General features: G+C 41.5%; 1 protein-coding gene across 1 annotated transcript; it reads left to right on the top strand.

The window, feature by feature from the left end:
• Positions 1–744: 744 nt before the first annotated feature.
• LOC134204203 (plastin-1-like) lies at positions 745–23090 on the top strand. Its single transcript, XM_062679032.1, has 6 exons — positions 745–999; positions 2306–3205; positions 3268–3478; positions 3545–3823; positions 3895–4148; positions 20696–23090. Exons 1-6 carry the CDS (start codon positions 745–747, stop codon positions 21092–21094), a joined length of 2298 nt encoding a protein of 765 aa, XP_062535016.1. The 3' UTR covers positions 21095–23090.

The following is a 23090-nucleotide window of genomic DNA, read 5'->3' as shown; positions in this document are numbered from 1 at the left end:
TGTTACTTGCACGGCTTCTTCTTGTTTGTCTCTTCTATGGGACACGAAGATCCACCCATAACGTAGTTGGTTACAGGCTTGCTTTTTGCTGGCGCAGACGAGGCTTTTTGGTGCTCTATCGCATTCCTGTGCATTGTGACCTTCCTCACCACAACGACGACACAGGTTGCTACCGTCTGGACCCTACAGTTGTAGGAGCTGTGCCCCGCCTCTAAGCACCGTTAGCACCTGTCCACTGAAGGCGGTTGTATTTTGGTTACTGAGCATACTGACCAGCCGATCTTCAACTTCCCTCGCTCCATTACCTTTTTGGCTTCCGCAACCTAAGGTAGGCTACCTGCATGCCAAAAGGACTGCCTCTTAGGCGTACAGAGGTCTTCTCGCGTACGCCCTTGACGCTGGAGCATTTGTAGATGAAATGCCGATAAATATTGATGAACCGAAACAAAAGAGTGATTGGTGTTACCGGAAAGAAGTTTTTGAGTCAGAGCTTTTATCATTAAAATGAAACATGGGAATTGGTAAAGAAACCTAGTAACAAGAACATTGTCGACTGGTTATTCAAAGTAAAACGAGATGGAGATGGCATGTTGCGACGCGGCAAAGCTGTAATAATGAAAATGACCGTTGTGCATGGCTCCTGTTTTGTGTAATTAGTTCAGGATTCCGTGAGGATTGTACTGACATAACACTGGAGGCCTACGGAGAGAGTCGAATGAGAAGGTGGAATTGACGACAGCCCACATGATCACCAAAGTGGATGAATGGATGAGTCCTAGGCAAATGAACCTGGCTCATTATAAGACAAGGGATAGGAGTCGTTTTCAACCACTCTGTCTTATGGTGAGCAAGGCGGTAGAAGAGGCAGGGATTCGCGTGGATAACTGCACGATCAATTCTAAGCGGTACTTGAAGTTTTTGGAGGTGATGATTGACGATAGGCTGATCTTCGTTAACCACGTCGACTATGCCTGCAAGAAAGCTTCAACAGCTGTTACGGTATCGATAATTATGTCCAGTAACTCGAATGAGTGCTTTAGCAGACGTAGACGTTAGTAGCTGGTGTTACTATATATTTAATCAGATAGAAACGCGAGTCTTAGAAAAAAAAATCCCGTCCGACGGTTTTCTCCGTGGTAGCATGCAAATTAAAAAAGGGGCAAAACTTAATTTGACAAATTATGTCCAATTTGTAATGGGTGAAATTTACCTCATAATTAAGGCTACAACAAGGCAGCTCTATTTATTTGTCGCCACGAGCTCTTGTGCATACTTCTGCTGTGATGTCCTGCCGATTTCCAATCCAGCGCAGCGCTTGCTTATTTACTCTTCCATGCTTGCCCGGCATACACATGAACGAATTAATAGATTTCACGTAAGAGTCGAATTATTTAATTTTTGGTGCGTTGACCGCGCTCTAGCCTGCTTCATGTGGATCTTAGTTCCGCCGTCCGACGATAACAGGCTTGAAAGTGTTTGACCTTCTTCGATTCTGTGGCCCACCTACCGTAAATTTGAAGGAGTTTCACGTGTTGACATCCAACGATTTGGTCTTATTGTGAGACCCGCTATATACAAGCGTCCGGCTGATCTGACTCGGCACATCGTCAGCCAAATCAAAGTCGTTTAAATGCTCCATAGTAATAGGCTACCCTTGGTAATATCAGTCCGTGATTTGATAATCGATAAATCTCACCCAACATTTTGGATGAGCGCAAAATTAAGAAAAAGCATGGCGTTGCATGAAAAAAGCAAGGGAAAATTGTGTAAATTCGGTAAATCGGAAAAAAAATAAGCAATGATTTGAATTTGACAACATCGCTGTGTGGACTTTTTCACTATTCAATGAAACGGAGAGTAATGTGAAATTTATTTTGTGTCAGATACAGGCATGTTTTATACTAATAAAAGGGGATGATTTGTTGAGATAAAACTTAGCTCAACTATTCATAAGACAACCAGTCATTACACACTAATTTTATTTATGCAATCAAATACAAGTTTAACTAATATGGTATACTAGTCGACCCGGCAGACGTTGTCCTGCATAGTAGGCGAAAATGCGCGTTGTTAACTGCCCATGCAAAGTTTCCATACGATTCTTAATTTCAGTTTTTCACGGTTTGCTCAACCTTACTCGTATTTTTCTCATTAGGAAATATCATATAAACCCGTCGGAAACTATAACGAATGTTTCTGCTGAAGAAATGAAAAAAATCCATCCAGCCGTTTTCGAGTTATGCGGATACGAACACAGACCATTTCATTTTTATATATAAGATTTTTCTTTCCCGTTTTCCAATAGATCGACACAAACAAAGACGGCTTCATCGAACTAAAGGAACTGAAAGACGCCCTCGACCAGGTTGGTTTCAAACTGCCCGGCTACCAGGTCCGATTAATGATCGACGAGTACAGCAACAAACAACGCTCACACAATGTCGGCAAGCTCTCCTACGACGAGTTTGAAGCCCTGTGCATGGACCTCAAAGCCAAGGATGTGGCGAGCACTTTCAAAACGGCCGTATCCAAAAAAGAAAACCTGGAAACCCTTGGCGGTATGTCGGACTCGTCGGCCGCCGGTACGACACATTCGGTGCGCATCGAAGAACAGTTGGCCTTCAGCGATTGGATCAACTCCAACCTGGGCTACGATCAGGATTTAAAGCACTTGCTCCCGCTGGATCCGGAGGGTAAGCAGCTTTACGACAAAATCAAAGATGGTATCCTGCTGTGCAAAATTATCAACCACTCGTGCCCGGACACTATCGACGAGCGAGCCATCAACAAGAAGAACCTCACTGTATACACCAAATTCGAAAATCTTACGTTGGCCCTGGTGTCGTCACAGGCCATCGGATGTAACATTGTCAATATTGACGCACACGACCTGGCCAAGGGCAAACCTCATCTAGTGTTGGGTCTGCTCTGGCAAATCATCCGCATCGGTCTCTTCAGCCATATTACATTAGACAGTTGTCCGGGACTGGCCACCCTGTTGGCGGATGGCGAACGCTTGGAAGATCTCATGAAGCTCTCCCCAGAAGCCATTCTCCTTCGGTGGGTCAACCATCACCTCGAGCGAGCTGGTATCGCTCGACGTTGTACCAATTTCCAGAGTGACATCTCCGATTCGGAGGTTTACAGCTATCTGTTGAATCAGATAGGTCCCAAAGATGCCGGAGTCACGCTGGAAGCACTCAGGGTAAGTGCTCCGTTTTGTTGTTTGTTTTAAAATGAATAATAATGAATCGTATTTATTTCCAGGAGCACAATACTTTAAATCGTGCAGAAGTGATGTTGCAACAGGCAGCCAAACTGAACTGTCGATCGTTCGTAACACCACAAGATGTTGTTAATGGTGTCTACAAGCTGAACTTGGCGTTTGTCGCTAATTTGTTCAATAACCACCCCGGTCTGGATCAGCCGGATGAAATCGAAGGCCTAGAATCCATCGAAGAAACCCGCGAGGAGAAGAGTAAGTCCACTATCTTAAAGCAATAGTTGCATTCAAAGTGCTCATTTATTCTTCATCTAACTTCAGCCTACCGTAACTGGATGAACTCCATGGGTGTGAAACCGCATGTAAACTGGCTCTACTCAGACCTAGCCGACGGGCTCATCATCTTCCAACTGTTCGACATCATTCAACCCGGTATTGTTAACTGGAAAAAGGTACACCAGAAGTTTACCCCGCTGCGCAAATTTATGGAAAAGCTGGAAAATTGCAACTACGCGGTAGAGTTGGGCAAACAGCTTAAATTCTCGCTGGTCGGTATTGCCGGACAGGATTTGAGCGACGGAAATGCCACTCTGACACTTGGTAAGACAATATTTTTAAGTTCCTTTTTCGAGAACAATAATTAAAAGTAAATCGGTCGCTTTCAATTTTAGCACTTATCTGGCAATTGATGCGAGCATACACTCTGTCCATCCTATCACGCCTGGCCAACACCGGCAATCCGATCATCGAGCGGGAAATCGTCCAGTGGGTGAACACCAAGTTGAAAAACGCCGGCAAGAGCACGAGTCTGCGAAACTTCCAGGACTCTTCGATTGCGGACGGCAAGGTCGTTATTGACCTTATCGATTCCATCAAGCCGGGCAGCATCAACTACGATAACGTCAAGGAAGGCGGAAATGCGGAGGTGAGTTGGCAATTTTTATTCTTCTTGCATGACCTGATTGAAATTTGTTAGTCATGTTAAAGTATAAATTACATTCTATTAAATATCATCGGATTTTGACATTTATTTCGAACGTTTTGTATCTTTTTTTGTAGTTTTTCAAAAGTAAGCTCGCATGAACGCAATGGGAAAAAAACGACACAAATCAAAATTATATCGTCCGCATTGCAATTAATAGACAAAACCTATCAAACGCATTAGTTTATTTTTCAATAATAGGCCACAGCCACACAATAGAAGAATAAATCGTTCTCTGTTATACATCACAAATTGGTGACGAAAACGTTGGCGCGGACATCATATTTGCCGTGTCACGGTGCAGTAGTTTGCAGAAATAATCACGTGCTATGTTGAGAGGAGCTTTTGCTATTGTCGCATAGGGATAGGTGACTGTGATAACAGAATACAACATTTTAAATTTCCTAATTTCTGCGAATTTTGTTCTGTGCAGTTCCCTAGGATATATAGGATCAAAAACATTGTATTGAACGAACCAAACAGATCAATAAATTTGGCGGAATAATACTGCCTGCATTCGCTCCATAAATTGCATGAGTCATACTCTCCGCGGCCGCCGTTGAGTTGGATGCTTTGAACGTGTGTTGATGCCACAGGCACTCACCAACATGTGAGAAGAGTGAGAACCAGTGAGAAGCGATTTATTGGGGTTGCTCGCACTCTCACTTCTCTTCGTTTTGTATCGCATTCGTGTGGCTATTTATAGCTATTCGTTGAAGTCGGCAAAGAAGATTTTTCTTTCCTTAGCTTCATTGCAGGCATACATATACGATGGTGATGGATCGATGAGGAACATGCTGGATTCTAAATTTGTCTCGCATTGGTGCGTTTGATTCTATTTTTATTCTTGTTCTATTTTTGTTCATTCCAGTTGGAAAATGTGAACAAGAATGCTGGCCAATAATTATTGCTCCCGTTTTGATAATAATTGGATCTTATTACATGGTTTATTCCATTATTTTGATCAGTATGCTGGTACAGAAGAAGTCTGTTCGTAAGAAGACTATTAATTTTAGTAGAATGATTTTTTAGATTTTGATCCTTCTTTAATAACCGATCATTTAGATGTTGAAATTGCTTCTCCCAGCTTAAAATGACGCAAATTCATGAATTTTGAATCAAAGTTGTTTGTATGGATTTTGATTGATTATGCCCGTTTCAGTGGGTAATAATAATAAAGCAATACCACTTTATCTTCATGCCTGCCGTATACTAACGACACTATCACCTTTGCCTCTAATTTATGGTCTGCACACTAACTTTTGCTTTCTCGAGCTCGGCAAAATTGGGCACCGCTGTAGCTCAGTAAATTTCAAAACTGAACTTCGGCAGAAAATTTCGTTTATTACTGATTCTCAGCAAAATATTTGCTGTATCTCAGCAACTGAAACGTCATTTTTACTAAGATCTCGGAAAAAATCATGATTGCTGAAATTCGGCGGTGCCCACCTCGGGAAAATAAACAAAAAATGTTGAGATCTCGGCGAATAAAAAAAGTGTTTGTGCAATTGAAAAATTGAATCGCAAATGCTTTGTTAGTAAAATTATTTACAAAATTGAGCGTACATCATAGGATGAATAGGGGAATTGCTCCTTGAATCCATACCATGTAGGGTAAGCCACCCAGAAATCATCTCGCCCACCAATTTTAAAATCTTCATTTCTCGAAAACTAGTTGCTCTGGAAACAGTTGAAGTCCTACTTTTTCCATACAATTATCAAACAATTACACTGGATTTTGTTTTTACGCGATTTACATTTTCTCAATTTTCCACTCATCCTAAATGTTTAATGCATATTAATTATCATGTGATTTTTCTTCGATTTATTCTGGATTTTTTGAAACATGTTGCGAAGAGTTTGGTGGTAAATTGAAGTCACACGATCAAAAATACTAGTGAAAAAAAATCGTGTAAAAACAAAATCCTGTGTATAATAAAACTTGAACTTTAACTGTTTCCAACAACTAGTTTTCGAGAAATGAAGATTTTAAAATTAGTGCGCGAAAACTCGGGTGAGGGTGATTTCTGGGTGTCTTACCCGTCTTACCCTACCCAAATCAATACCATTAGAAAACAAAGAATTGGTGCGTAAATTGATTTATTTCGCATTTTTGGGATTTTTTCAGCAGTGAGCACGCCGGATAACAACAAAACACGACATAAATTGAGCCTAAATGGCCTGTTTTGCGAATGTTATTGATATAGGAGCATGTTATTAATAATGAAACAGATATCCTACATTTAAAATGTTAGATGGCAGATAAATTATTGTTTTCTAGGTTTCTTTTAATTCGTTTCAATAAATGCAATATGCTTTTCTTTCTTCTTCAATCTATTATACGTACATAAAAAGCTTGCTATTCTCTAATGTGCATTTTTTACACATTGTCTCAACATAGTTCTGTTAGATGTCCGTCTCAAATAGTCCTGTTACGCTGAAAGTTTGAAGATGACATCAATAGAGCAATATTTTTCACTCGCTTTAAGTTGCATCAGACATTAAAATATGTTGGCGGAGCTTAATTAACAAAAGATTTCAGCTAAATTTCTTAGGCATGCTACTTAAAATTTTCACCTTTGTTTTTTCTGCTTCTTTCTTCCCCTTACAATAAGGCCGTTACAAATATTTAATTAACTTTTTGTCCTACTGGTCTCCGAAAGGTCAAGGGGGGGATAATAAAAAATAAATAATAAAATGAAAAAAAAATCAAAAAACTCCTCGGATTTGTTAAAGAATGTTTTGAAAATCCTCAAAATTATCCGAATTTTATTTTGTTGTCCCCTCAAAATATTATTTTTTGGCAAAAAAAAAATCCGAGACAAAATGGATTTTAAATATTTGTATCGGCCTAAGAAACAATTGAAATTTAGTTGGTTTGACCAATCTGGAATAGGAAATTCCTGAAATCCTTCTGAGAGGCAGCTGCCAGATACCGAAATGTCCGAAATTGATTTCGCACCTAAATAACATGATATAGGTTTCAAATCATAATCGTTATTAAGAACATGACTTATACTGATCATTTCTACATAATCAGAATACGTTTGATTAATTTTTAATTTTAATTAAAGTTTTCGGCATGGGGATCTTATATCTCATGACATGAAAGAGTTTTTAAATAGTTTCTTTTTGCGCTGAATAAGCAAGTATCGATTTTGGGTGGTGTTCACCGCACGGATTCTACCACTACGGATACGGTACCAATAGTGGAGTTTGTAGTGAATCCACACAAAAAATGTAAAAAATGGATAACTAAGCCAAATTTACAACTTAAATACCTTAGGCAATAGATGAACTAATAAATTCCCTAACAAAAATAAGATTGTTGCTATTTAACATCAAAAATTAGCACAAGTTACTTGCACCACTAATGTGTAGTGGGTACACGGTTCCTTTAGTGCAGGTAAATTTTAATTTTGGTTCCCATAGTGGTGTTCTTCATTGATTTCTTATGAAAGTTGCCACTATTGGAACAGTTGATCCACTATTGGTACAACGGAATCAATTTTATAGCACGACAAATCAACTGAAACCATTGTAAACTGTGTAAATTCCAAAAATCTCATAATAAAAATCACTACCTCCACTATTGGTGCTACCTCCACTAAGGGTGCGGTTACCATAAATAGCAGTTCGGCATAATGGCAATTTGGCATAATTGATTAAAAATCACAAATTCTCATAAATACTTGTTGATTTTTTCGGATTAGTTAGGTTTTTGTGAATTTTATTGTCATCAGAACCACTGCCCCTCCGCAATTGAGCCTTTTTCAAGGAATTAGTCATGGAGTATAGATACCCCCGAATCAGTTCATTATTGTTACAGCTTGCGAAAAATGAGTATAGCCCCCGAATCAGCTTGAGAAAGATGTCTCTCACGGTACGCTAATCCCTGGTTTTAACTGTTGTTGGCTTTTATTATTATTCTTTATTATTTATTCAGTGATTTGCAGCACATAAAAATCGTCTCCATTCTGCTCAGTCCATAGCTGCACGCTGACCACGCAGTCTATAAAGAATCCTCAAATCGTCTTCTTCGATGCGCAACTCGCCTTCTTGTATCCGTCGGATCGTTGTCGAGAACCATTTTCACCAGGTTTCTGCCCTGGCTCGACCAGACCCCTAATGAGGGTTTTGTAGATAGTCAGTTTGATCGTCTCCGAATTTCTCTGTTGGTATCGTTTTCGGAGGTCACCAGCGAGCCCAATTTCACGAGTTCTTCAACCAGCTTGATTTCGTCCCCATCGATACAAGCTCATGGCGGGTGGCTTCCCTCTTCAGTCTGATGTACAGGGTGTCTGCAAATTATCCGTACAACAAGACAGGTTTTAAAATATTTTTTGGAATAAATTTAAGAACCAGCATGCATTGCATGTTATTATAATAGGACTACATAAACCAAGCTTCAGGGGCAGCAGGGACTATGTACAAGGGCTTGACGATCCCTCCCCAGGCCATCTGCGAGTTGTGGCGCCTGCCTAGGATGTGGTGGGGTTTGACAGTGGGCCCTGTTAAACCTCTATAAAAAGCTGCATGTATCCGCAAGTAGGCTCCGCCAAAGCGACCGTGTGCCGCTCAAAGCACACAAGCTCAAGTCCTGGTGTTAGGTGGGACGCTAAACAGCCCTGACACGACGGACCTCCGACGAGACAGGAGGTTCGCGCAGGCCCAATAAGCCACTTTTAAAACTAAGCATTACGAACGACATAGAAGATAATACGACTCGATACAATCGGCAACATCCTAGGCGACGAATAAAGGATCAAAATTGGAAGCTTGGAACATGGAACTGCGAGTCGCTAGGCTTCGCAGGTTGCGACAGGATAATCTACGATGAATTACATCACCGCAACTTCGACGTCGTAGCGCTGCAGGAAATCTGCTGGACAGGACAGAAAGTGTAGAAAAGCGGGCATCGAGCGGATACCTTCTACCAAAGCTGTGGCACCACCAACGAGCTGGGAACCGGCTTCATAGTGCTGGGAAAGATGCGCCATCGCGTGATTGGGTGGCAGCCAATCAACGCAAGGATGTGCAAGCTGAGGATAAAAGGCCGTTTCTTCAACTATATCATCATCAACGTGCACTGCCCACACGAAGGGAGACCCGACGACGAGAAAGAAGCGTTCTACGCACAGCTGACATACGATGGATGCCCACTGCGGGACGTCATAATCGTCATCGGTGACATGAACGCTCAGGTAGGAAGGGAGGAAATGTATAGACCGGTCATCGGACCGGATAGTCTGCATACCGTATCGAACGACAACGGCCAACGATGCATAAACTTTGCAGCCTCCCGTCGAATGGTAGTCCGAAGCACTTTCTTCCCCCGCAAGAATATCCACAAGGCCACATGCAAATCACCTAATCAAGTAACGGAAAACCAAATCGACCACGTTCTAATCGATGGTAAATTCTTCTCCGACATCACGAACGTCCGCACTTACCGCAGTGCGAATATTGAATCCGACCACTACCTCGTTGCAGTATGTCTGCGCTCAAAACTCTCGACGGTGATCAACACGCGTCGGAGTCGTCCGCCGCGGCTAAACATTGGACGGCTACAAGACGGTAGACTAGCCCAAGACTACGCGCAGCAGCTGGAAGTGGCACTCCCAACGGAAGAGCAGCTAGGCGCAGCATCTCTTGAAGATGGCTGGAGAGATATTCGATCCGCTATTGGAAGCACCGCAACCGCTGCACTAGGCACGGTGGCTCCGGATCAGAGAAACGACTGGTATGACGGCGAATGTGAGCAGTTAGTTGAGGAGAAGAATGCAGATTGCTGCAACACCGCACGAGGGCGAACGAGGCACGATACAAACGGGCGCGGAACAGACAAAACTCGATTTCCGGAGAAAAAAGCGCCAGCAGGAAGATCGAGACCGTGAAGAGACGGAGGAACTGTACCGCGCTAATAACGCACGAAAGTTCTATGAGAAGTTGAACCGTTCACGCACGTAAGGGCCACGTGACAGAGCCCGATATGTGTAAGGACATAAACGGGAACCTACTTACAAACGAGCGTGAGGTGATCCAAAGGTGGCGGCAGCACTACGAAGATCACCTGAATGGCGATATGGCAGACAACGGTGGCGGTATGGTAATGAACCTAGGAGCACGCGCGCAGGACATGCGACTTCCGGCTCCGAATTTCCAGGAAATCCAGGAGGAGATCGACCGGCTGAAGAACAACAAAGCCCCTGTAGTATACCAACTACCAGAAGAGCTGTTTAAACACGGTGGTGAGGCACTGGCTAGAGCGCTGCACTGGGTGATTACCAAGGTTTGGGAGGATGAGGTTCTGCCGCAGGAGTGGATGGAAGGTGTCGTGTGTCCCATCTACAAAAAGGGCGATAAGCTGAATTGTAGCAACTACCGCGCAATCACATTGCTGAACGTCGCCTACAAGGTACTCTCCCAAATTTTATGCCGCTGACTAACACCAATTGCAAGAGAGTTCGTGGGGCAGTACCAGGCGGGATTTATGGGTGAACGCTTTACCACAGACCAGGTGTTCGCCATACGTCAAGTAATGCAGAAATGCCGCGAATACAACGTGCCCACATATTATCTATTTAACGACTTTAATGCCGCATATGATACAATCGATTAGGACCAGCTATGGCAGCTAATGCACGAAAACGGATTTCCGGATAAACCGATACGGTTGATCAAGGCGACGGTGGATCGGGCGATGTGCGTAGTTCGAGTTTCAGGGGCATTCTCGACTCCCTTCGAAACGCGTAGAGGGTTACGGCAAGGTGATGGTCTTTCGTGTCTGCTATTCAACATCGCTTTGGAGGGAGTAATACGAAGGGCAGGGATTGACACGAGTGGTACGATTTTCACGAAGTCCGTCCAGTTATTTGGTTTCGCCGACGACATTGATATCATGGCACGTAACTTTGAGAGGATGGAGGAAGCCTACATCAGACTCAAAAGCGAAGCTAAACGGATTGGACTAGTCATCAACACGTCGAAGACGAAGTACATGATAGGAAGAGGCTCAAGAGAGGTCAATGTAAGCCACCCACCTCGAGTTTCTATCGGTGGTGACGAAATCTAGGTGGTTGAAGAATTCATGTACTTGGGCTCACTGGTGTGGTGACCGCCGATAACGATACCAGCAGAGAAATTCGGAGGCGCATAGTGGCTGGAAATCGTACGTACTTTGGACTCCGCAAGACGCTCCGATCGAATAGAGTTCGCCGTCGTACCAAACTGAATATCTACAAAACGCTTATTAGACCGGTAGTTCTTTACGGACACGAGACCTGGACGATGCTCGTGGAGGACCAACGCGCACTGGGAGTTTTCGAAAGGAAAGTGTTGCGTACCATCTATGGTAGGGTGCAGATGGCTGGGTACGTGAAGGAGGCGAATGAACCACGAGTTGCATCAGCTGTTGGGAGAACCATCCATCGTTCACACCGCGAAAATCGGAAGACTGCAGTGGGCCGGGCACGTAGCCAGAATGTCGGACAGTAATCCGGTGAAAATGGTTCTCGACAACGATCCGACGGGAACAAGAAGGTGAGGTGCACAGCGGGCAAGGTGGATCGATCAGGTATAGGACGATTTGCGTACCCACCGCAGACTGCGTGGTTGGCGAAGTGCAGCCATGGACCGAGCTGAATGGAGAAGACTTTTATGTGTAGCACAGGCCACTCCGGCCTTAGTCTGATAATAAATAAAACGAGTGTGAGAACGAGCTCCTTAAATGGATCCTCCGGTGAATTGAAGTTATAATTCCGTAAGGTTTGCGTTGCCAAGGATTAAAGCTGGCACAGAAACAGTTTGCGCTGTTCCCTTGAGCTTAGGTCTTGCGTCAACGAAGTAGATCGTGTTTTCGCAGTAGATATGGATTGGTTTCCCGACCTGTGGATCTCCGGGAGACGAATGCTTTGGTTGGTAAGGTCGGAGTTACTTATACTGTTGATAAAAAGGCGTACATATAACGCACCGGCCAGGTCGATGCCAACGTTTTCAAACGGGTGCGCCTGATTGACTCGCACCGAGGGAAGCTGGTTTAGTCAACTGTTCGAGTGGCTTCGGATAAACGCGAACGCATGTTGAACATCGTTCGACGCTTTTTTTGATCACTTTTCGGCAGCCAGAGGCAAGTACACCTGACGGAGCCATGAAACTAGTGAGTCTAGTGTGTTTAGTCTTTTCCCGTAACGCTTAGTTTGGTAAGGCGAATTTTTGTTTTGCTTTAGATTGTCTACGATGCGTTTTTGGTTGAGGTCAGATCTGTCCCTCAACGATGTTTTATTCACTTCTGAATCTTCGAGTTTGTCGCTGCGGCGGTTATAAAAAATGTACTGCCAAGTGCTAATGCCCAAAACGCAAACTATTATCGCAGATCATCGGCCTGTCCAATCCACCTGGATTCATCGATCCTTCTCAAAAGCAAAAATTTTACTCCAGGGCGTGTGCAAATTTCGACTATACAATTACGGATTTCACGTCATGTCCACAGCTCTGGTTACTTGCGTCCTGAAGTCCACGGCTTCAGTGATGTTTCGAAAGCAGCTAACGGCGCCTACTTAGTGCTTATTTCATCTCTATATCTTCTCTACTGGATCCTGCGTCGTTCGACTGCTTATGTCGAAGATAGCTCTAGTGTAAAATGCCTCCAACCCAGCCTCGTTACTCTAGTGGACATAGAGTTCATCCCACCTATTGAACTATGCGCAGTTCATTTACTATCAAAACTTGTTGTACATGCACCGAACAGCACCGAAATTTCACCCATTTTTACTTACTTATGGATCCTGTACACCTCCGGTGGTGCAAAGGGCCGACTTGAAAGATCTCCATCCTGAGCGTTGCCCGGCTATCGCTTTAACCTGTTGCCAGGTTAGATTTCGGTCGACTTATTTTATTTCTTTATTGAGGCATCGCCGCCATGAGCCTCTGGATCTGTATCTGCTGCGATGTCCCGCTGGGTTCCAGTCTTGTTTACAGATTGTTGTACAGTTGTTTACAGATTGCTTGTTTACAGATTTCGTTTCCGCCCCTACGTAGAGTGTGGCCGACCCAGCCCCACTTCCGATCCCGAATTTCTGTTGTTATCGGCCTCTGGCCTTTCACCCATGACCTAGGGGAACGGTTCGGCACTTCATCGCATAACTCATATTTCCATCCCATAAAAAAAAGCAATGCAAAGGAAATTTGGTTTGTTTCTTATTTTTGTGATTTATTTACCAGTGAGCACGCGTGTTAACAAAAAGGAACGACGAGATTAGAGCTGTATTTCTTTGTTTTGCGATGAGATGAATATACGCACAGTGTGATGGAAAACGTAACAGTTCCCCTATTTGTGGACTGATTCCACTATTGCGCTGGACTAGCTTGTCGCGACACCGTCATTATGGAAGATGTTTGTGGCCAATCGAGTGGCTGGAAATCTAAGAGCTTACCACACACGATGTCTGGAGCCATCAAGGACAATCTAGCGGATCTCATCTCTCGCAATATGAATCTCGATGAATTGTTAGAGAAATCTCAAATCTCCGTCCACTGCTACGAAACTGTACCTTTCTTCGCTGACATTTCGAATTTCGGAAACGAAATCCAAAAACTTGCAAGGTGGATCGTAACTCTAAGCTTCGGTTCCTGTGTCCGGAGTTAGTGGATCCGACTTGACTGCCGGAGGCATGACGCTCATCTGCCCATCAAAAGAAAGCATTCGATCGAATTTCTGGTGGTATTGTGCGATCGCCGCTTTATGGGGCTGTTACGATGTGCTTTACTACTGAAGCACATCGGGGCTGTTAGTAACGATGGTTTGTGAATGACTCAGTGAGGTCGATAACTCCAAAGTTTTTGAAGGACAGCTGATATTCGTTTGTTAATTTTTAGTGCATTGCGTGCTTCTCAGAATACTGGAAAAAGAAATAGAAACACTGAGTAGCGTTCTACCAATTTTCGTCAATCCGCGACAGCAAGTTCTTCTTCGCTTTGAATTTTGTATTTCTTGCAAATGCCAGAAACAGTGAACCAATTCTCGCTTAGCCTCTCAAGGTAACGCATCAAAATTCGAGAAGGATTCCAGCATATCGAAGAGCACGCTAAAAGTGACTCAACTCAGTCCAAGAAAACGAACTCATCAACCAACTCGAATCGAGTTACTCGATTCCGCCACCACCGATACAAATTCGTGGTGGATGGCTAACGTGATCTTCTCTTGAGTATCTTTGTATCATGCTTAGGTACTTAGTCTTTGAAGTAAAGATGACCGGTCTTATTCGCTTCTCTCTTCAGTCTTATGTAAGCTTCCTCCATCTTCTTATGTTTGCTTACTTTATTATTAATGTCACCGCACCCTCCAAAGGGATGTTAAAGAGCAGGTACAATATAGATTATCATCTTATTGACGTTTCAAATGGACTCCAGAGCGTTGCTGGAACTCGAACAACGCACCCGATCCATTGTCACCTAGACCAATCGTATCAGTTTATCAGATAATCCGAATCCAACAAAAGTTTTATAAAAATTCATTTATCTAGTACCTATTAATATATTCAACGCTAGGGGTTCTTTTTTAACAATTTAGATATACACGTCTGCTTCGTATGGAGTTCAGATAACAAGAGACCGACTCTGGTCACAATTTATTCTCAGCAAGATAAATTCATTTTACAACTTATCGTTTCTCTCTCTTCATACATATATCGTATCATTTCACAGACTGCCCAAAAGGGTTCGTCCATTTTACCGAACATTACAGTCCTTTCTTCTTTAGAACAGACATTGAATCTTGAAGTATTTTTAAATTGAAAGCAATACAAAATCATCTAATTTGAAATCGTTCTTAACATGCACCAGATTTATACTTATAATGCTAATCTTATTGAATTCTTCATTTACTGCTTCGATAAGAAATTCTCAATCATTTCCAAACTTATTCATATTACTATCTAAAATTCTTCGAATGAACTTCTTTTTTTTTTACATTTTTTCTTCTTGAAACATGTTTTAGGATTCAACAAGAATCTACGATTGCTACCGGAACTGTTAATATCGATTTTCTGAAACATCTTTTCTGATCGATCGCGAATAATTCCGCGTCATAATCGGGCTCGTTCTTGTGGGTTTCAAGCGCTTTCTCTCGTTGTCTCTTTCAGCTGCGATTTCATCTTCTGGGAACCCATGGAATTCTTTGTCGGAGTCTGATGATTCTCTTCGTCGTTTGTCTCGTATTTGCACTTGGAATGTCGACCTAGATTTTAGTGGCTCCACAATCTTCAGTTGATCTCGATGAGCGTTGCAATTATATCTGCCAAAAGAGATTTCAAAAACATTAGTGGATACTCTTTTGACATATTTAACCTCTATCCATTTCTCAATTGCTTGCTTGTCTTTATTTTTATACCAAACTCTATCCCCTAGCGCCAGCTTGAGAAATGGATCCTGAGAGGGCGTACTACTGCAATCTATATGGCTTTTATTTGTTTTAAATAAATCCGAAGAAGATGGGCCTTCTAGAGCCAAATAATTTTTATAACTTCGTCTGGGGTGTAAGAGGTCCAACAGACTCTTTGGTTTGAAGCTCAGTAGCCTCTCTGAAGGAAAACTATTGTCAGATGCAGTGCATGTATTTCTATAGTTAGATAAAAAATAAGTTATTCGATCATCATCATCGAGTGATCTCGTCAAAGGATCTAAAAGAAATTTCTTCAATACGTCTTTTACTACCCTTACCATCCTCTCCGCCTGCCCGTTGCTACTAGGGTTATACGGAGGACTTTTCATAACCTTTATTCCCTGGCGTTCCATGAACGAAATAAAGTGACTTGAGTTAAACGGTGGTCCACCATCGGTTACAAGAACGTCAGGGAGTCCGAATCTAGCGAAAATAGTTGTGAATTTTTTTATAACCTTGTTTGCATCCGTCCCATATTTCATTATCTCAACTTCAAGCCACTTTGTATAACTGTCTACAACCAATAGGTACGTCTTTGATTCAAGGAAGAAAAAATCAGCGTGAATGCGGCTAAATGGGCGAGTGGTCTTAATCCATGACGTGTTACCAGACAGCTTAGGAAACACAGACATTTTGATGCATGGCTCGCAATATTTGACGAATTGTTCAATGTCTTTGTTTAAATCAAACCAAAAAAGCGATCTGCGAGCTGTTTGTTTCATCTTAACAATGCCATTATGGTTGGAATGGAGTAGTTTTAAAATGTCATTTCTAAGCGAACGCGGAATGAATACCCTATCCTGATATAAAACGCAACCTTCTACTATTTCTAAGTCATAGCGTAATGAGAATACTTGGCGCCACCCATCATCAGTTTTTCTAGGCCAACCATTTTCAATATAGTCAACTACTTTTGAAAGGAAAAGGTCTGTTTTGCTTTCTTTTGCAATCAAAGAGTAGTCCAATGGGAAATCTCTAAAAGTTTATACTTTTAATGTATCCACTATCTAGTTGTTTTGGAACTGCTTCATTCAAAGGAAATCTTGAACAGAAATCCGCATTTCCCATCCTAGAAGAGGGTCTGTAACAAATATCGAATTCATAAATAGCCATTTCCATTACATACCTCTGCAACCTAGTCACACACAGCTGTTGTTTGCCCTCTTTCCAAAAATACCCAAAAGCGGCTTATGGTCCGTATAAATTGTAAACTTTTGTCCATATAGAAATTTGTGAAATTTTTTCACAGTGCATACTAATGCCAATGCTTCTAAGTGTAAAATAGGATATGTTTTTTTGTGCGGAATTCAAGGAAAAAGACGCAAAACTGATGGGCTTCTCTTTTCCATCGACCATATGAGCAATGACACCTCCCAAGCCATAACCACAAGCATCTGATACAACTATGATTGGTTTAGCAGGGTCGTAAAATTCGAGAAAATTTGCATTTAATAAAGCTTTCTTGCTTTCTTCAAAGGCTTGCTGGCATTGTTCATTCCAAATAAACTTAGTGTCTTTACGCAACAAACCATACAAGCTACTCAACTTTGCTGATAAGTGAGGTACAAATTTTCCATAAAAATTGATCAGTCCTAAAAATGCTTTGAGCTCTGTAGTATCTGTGGGAACTTTTGCTTTTTCAATTGTTAATAATTTTTCCGGAGATGGTAGCAGTCCTTGTTCGGTGACCAGGTGCCCGAGATAAGTAAGGGAGTTCACAAAAAACTTGCATTTGCTGTAATTTACTTTTAAATTAAATTTTTGCAATCTTTCAAGCACCAGGTACAGATTTGATAAGCATTCTTCTCTAGTTTCACCTGCAATTAGTACATCATCCAAGTAGCAACGAATATGTTTCAAACCTATCAATATGTGATCCATAACCTTTTGAAATATGGCGGCGCTCGATGATGCACCCTGTGGCAAGCGGTTATAAGTATAGAGTCCTTTTATTGTATTGATGACAACAAATTTTTGTGATCGTTTCGAGAGTCTGAGTTGCGTATACGCCCCCGCCAAGTCAAGACAACAAAACCATTTGCAACCTGCTAAGGACGCAAATATGTCTTGCGCTAATGGTAGCGGGTAAGTGTTGGGTATTATTTGTTTATTAATCGAGACTTTACAATCTATGACCATTCTTATATCGTTATCTTTTTTTGGTACAATCACAACTGGGGAGGCCCATTCACTAACCTGGATTGGCGAAATGACGTTCTGCTTTTCCAGGGAATCCAAATGCTCAACAACCTTTTCTCTTAATTTGAATGGCACGTCGTAGGCTTTTTTGAAAATAGGCCTATCCTCCCTAAGCACTAAATCAGCTTCAAATCCTGTTATTGGATATGAGAAATCTCCATCAAAAACTAGTGGAAAACGGGACTTTATGTCTGACTCAATATTACCAATATCATGTTCATACTGTGCGCTTGTGTGTACGTCCTGGCCCATTGCGTTGATTTCCATCTGATTTCCAAAAGTTTTACGCCAGCTAGGATAAAAAATATCCAGCCAATTTCTGCCAAACAAAGGCGCAAAGTGCCTTGAGCAATCCAAAATGATCAAAGTCACTTGGTGCTGAGACTTATTGGCCATCACGATCACCGACGCTTCACCAAAAATAGATAATTGTTGCCCATCAACCACGACCAAACGACTACTGCATTTAGAAACCTCGATGTGATTGAAATATTTCCTGTACGTTACTAAACCGATAACCGTAACCGCTGCGCCGCAATCTATTTCCATGTCCAACTCAATCCCTTCTATCAACACATTTACTAAACACGGTTTGCTGTATCGGTTACTCGCTATCATCATACACGGATAGTCATCATCTTCACTTACTGAATCCCTAATCTGAAGCCGCTTGAAATCATAATTATTTATCTCTACTGGTGCTTCTTCAACAAAATTCACACTCCTTCGATTTTTTAATTTATAGCAGTTTCGTTTGACGTGACCTCTTAATTTACAAAAGTTGCAAATGACATTGTGATGAGGATTGTCACCACGACGATCATAATAACTGGTTCCCTGTTGGCTCTCATAATGGTTTGCGACCCCGTTGATAGTAGTCATACCGGTTTTGTTAAATTGTATATGGTCACGGTCCCTACTCGAGCTCCTGCTTCTACTGCGAAAACGTCTATCAGGATTTCTTGAATTCTGCCTACCCCCTCTATTCATTTCATTCCACGACATCTGATTTCCTAAACGATACTTCACTGAATTCACTACTCGTGGCTCTTCATTTTTCTCTACCAGCTCTTTTGCACGGCACTTAGCTAATTCTGTCCGAATTACCACCTGCTCAACTTCATCTAAGGTCATATCATCTTTCATAAGCAATTGTTTTTTTAAATCCTGATCATGAAGACCAAAAATTATTTTATCCTTTATTGCTTCGTCCTTATGCGCTCCAAAACCACAGTTGCTGGCCAGTAACTTCACTGCTAATACATAATTTTCTGCGGGCTCGTCACCCCCTTGCACTCGCATATTGAACCTGTATCTACGCATCATGTTGGGATCGGATTTATCTAGCCTTTCTTTCAATTTATTAATCATGTCAGTGTAATCAATATCATCAATTTCAATCCCCGGGTAAACAAGTTCAATCTCATCAAAAATTACAGGTCCACTAAGCGCTATGAAGAGATTCTTTTTTTTAGCCTCCGCAATATTGTTTAACTGATATAAAATGTTGATACGTTTCATATAACTAGCAAAGCTAGATCCCCGGATATAATGATCAACGCTTCCCACCAACGCAGACATACTGATGAGAAAATTTAATCAATAGGTGCCACTGAATGAAATACAATTAGCGTGAAATCACTTACTTGATATGCTGCTTCTTACTCTCTTTTGGTATTACGGATAGTCACCGCAACGACAACTATCTCACCCGCCTGTTTGTCTCACCAACACGTTTTCCTCACCGACGCTCGACTTCTCCAACGTTGCTCTCACCGGTGTTCACCCACCGGTTTCTCAATTCGCTCCTTCTTACGCTGTGTTAGCTTTGATGAGTTTGCCTTGGCTGCTCTGTTGGGCACCGCCGTTGTACCACCACTCTGAACACTCACTCTTCTTCTCTACTGCTTCTCACTTTCGCAATACGGCCAGTCGGACCGTCGTCGTGTTCCTTACGACGCACTGTAGTCACCGTTCGCTTTCTTCTGCTTTTCACCAACCTTACCTATGTCAGTCCGGTATTTTTATCTGCGTCACCCCTAACCATAAAATCACAGCAACGTCTCTCTTTGCCAGGAAAAAAGCTCTGTTGAACAGAACAATGGTTCTTTTGTCAATTCCACTTCTGCGCCTATCGCATATGGCGGACCAAGCGGTACAATGAATAAAAATGTAATGGCGTAACTACTTTTGATAGTCCACGTGACGTTTTTAACACCGACTTTGTACCTTTAACGGAGATTTTTGCACTTTTACACCAAACTATCCGTTTGTCATCTACACGTTTGACTATCCGCCAGCTGCTTATAATTTTCACCAGCTCACTGACTAACTAACGTACCAAGATACGACTTGCAAAAATCGAAAAGTCTCACGCTACACGGTTTTTTTTTACGCACGCTTCCACTAACCGCTACGTGAAAAGTAACTTTCTTTTATTTAACTATTTCACTTATTAGACTTATAAACGATTTTCAACTCGTCGCCACTTAATATATTCAACGCTAGGGGTTCTTTTTTAACAATTTAGATATACACGTCTGCTTCGTATGGAGTTCAGATAACAAGAGACCGACTCTGGTCACAATTTATTCTCAGCAAGATAAATTCATTTTACAACTTATCGTTTCTCTCTCTTCATACATATATCGTATCATTTCACAGACTGCCCAAAAGGGTTCGTCCATTTTACCGAACATTACACCTATGACAAACGTCTTCAGGAACAGCATTTTTTTGATAATGCAGTTTGCTTCAAATGTATTGATTATTATTTATGTAACTAAAGAGTGTAATTTTTGCATTTATTCGTAATAAAATATTAACCGGTGCCATTTATATTCGTTTGCAGGAAAACCTTGAAAACGCCAAGTACGCTGTCTCGATGGCGCGCAAGATCGGCGCCCGGGTGTACGCCTTGCCGGAGGACATTGCCGAGGTGAAACCGAAGATGATCATGACCGTGTTCGCGTGCCTGATGGCCATGGACTACGTGCCGAACATGGATAGTGTTAAAAATGGCACGACTGCCACGCCGGTTGTGGTGGCGGCGGTCACAGCACCGGAACCGGTTACCAAGGTGGAAGTAGTCGAACCAGTTACGACGAAAGCAATCGAAGTGGTAACTAACGGAGGGGGTGACAGTAATGGGGTTATTATCACGACCAACGGAAACGGTGCAATCGAAGACGGAACGGAAACGACGACGACGACGACCGTGGAAGGTGTTGTGGACGAGTTCGCCGATTAAATCATCCGCGTTGAAGCTAAGTATGTAGGGTTTTGCGTAGTGCGCATATTAGTCACAATACATTTGTAAAGGACGATGGGAGCGGGCGGGGGTTTCATACCGACTCGGGCGCGGGTTTGTAGCTAGGACCATAAACTATATTGTTTAGTTTTTAGATGAAATTTATTTTCAATGCGAATTGTTTGTTTCTTTCCAAACAAGGGTCTCAGTTGCCGCCATCAAATGATTGAACGATTGAACATTTTACATGTTGTATGACTGGAATGTTCGAGGGTGTATTTTTCTCAAAACAGCGCTCATTCGTCAGTTTGAGATGATGATGCCGACATTGTTGTTGGTGATGATGAGATCCCCAAAGGTTTATACAAATAGGTGTTCCAGCAAAGACAAGAGCAGAATTTATAAGGAATTACAGAATCAGCGATTTGATAGTTTGCTTTGTCGCATCTGTATCGATTGTTTACAAATAATATGACGACATTAACGACATAAATAATGCTATGTTGTGAAGATGTTTCAGTAACGTTCTCATCGTTCTGGAGCCTAATTGTATAGGTTGAAACACCTATCTTTATAAGTTTTTGTTTTGCCAAGAGATTAAGCTAACTGACTCAGTTGTTATGAGCACACTGATCGAAAAATGCCAATAAATTCAGTTTGTTAATAACGTTTTCTTGAGAAGAAAACCTTTGTCAAACACAAATTTGAGTTCTTTATAACCATGATGAAACTTTATTTTCTATCTACTTTGTATTTATATATAAAATATTGACTATCGTATCAAACACATGTATTATATTTTAAAAATAATCGGCAAAATAATAAAATTAAATCCTGCATCCACTTGCGAAGAGGAGTAAATTTGTTGATTTTTGCACTTAACAATGTATTGAGGAAACAGAATAACTATACATTTAAGTTTTGTCGTTTGAGCTTTGTAACATCTTTCTTCCCTACGTACGTACGTATAAATTATTAGGCAAACAGCGTGCCAAAATTAAGATAAATTTGTTTTCGATCGCGAATTTGATTGAGATTTGAAAAAATGAAGCATGAAAGTATACTGAAAGGGAGTGTGGTTGTGTTCAGGCGAATGCCACAAAACAATAAATCCAAGCTATTGTATGTGAAAGTTGTGACACCCTATGTTTATTCTCTTGGCCTTTGATCACTTACTATACTATTCATGAAATTGCGTTAGAACAGAACAAAATGCTATTAAATGTATTATTGAATCATACATCTCTACTAAATCAAATCGGGATTATCTGCTGCTATCCCAGCAATAAAGTCGTACTATAATTATATCAAAATATCATTTCCAAAAACGTATTCAGTAATAACAGTCGTGTTTCTTTGTCTTGCTTCTATGCCATCAATGTTTGTTACGCTATTAATGAGTGCATTTTGATCTACACATTAGCAGAACGTATCATATTTTCTTCATTGGTTGCGAAGAATGCCGTCTCCTTAATTTTTTGCTCTGTTTGTAAATCAAATTTATCTTATAGGTGTAACCTATTAGCAAGTAGAATTCCTTCGTATTAAGATATAGCTAAGCAACAAGTGAATAGAAAGACAACATTTTAAACACCACCTTAACAGCGCAAGTTAAACGAATTGAACTAATCAATTAGATATACAAACAAACAAACAAACAACGTTTGCAAATTATACCAACGGTAACAAATAATTAAAAAAAGCTATTAACAACCGTAGACAGTAAACAGCATTTTGGAATTGAAGTTTTATTGCATTTTATGACGCATTGTGGTAGGCTGCGAGTGGTTTTTGAGCTACGCACTATACGCATTGTGAAGCCCACCTAAGCCACATGACGGCCATGATGCGGCGTGCACCTAATGTAGTAAGTACAGACAACTATTATACATTATAACAGCTAGTTTATTGGCTAAAACCGTAAAACAAACGTAACTCTATGAAATAGGTTAACTACCGCAACATGCTAAACCGTGAATAAATTCAGTAAATAATA

Source organism: Armigeres subalbatus, unplaced genomic scaffold (assembly GCF_024139115.2).
Source record: "Armigeres subalbatus isolate Guangzhou_Male unplaced genomic scaffold, GZ_Asu_2 Contig45, whole genome shotgun sequence".
Classification (NCBI taxonomy): domain Eukaryota; kingdom Metazoa; phylum Arthropoda; class Insecta; order Diptera; family Culicidae; genus Armigeres; species Armigeres subalbatus.
Note: the sequence above shows the minus strand (reverse complement) of the source record. Positions and strands in the feature narration are given on the sequence as shown.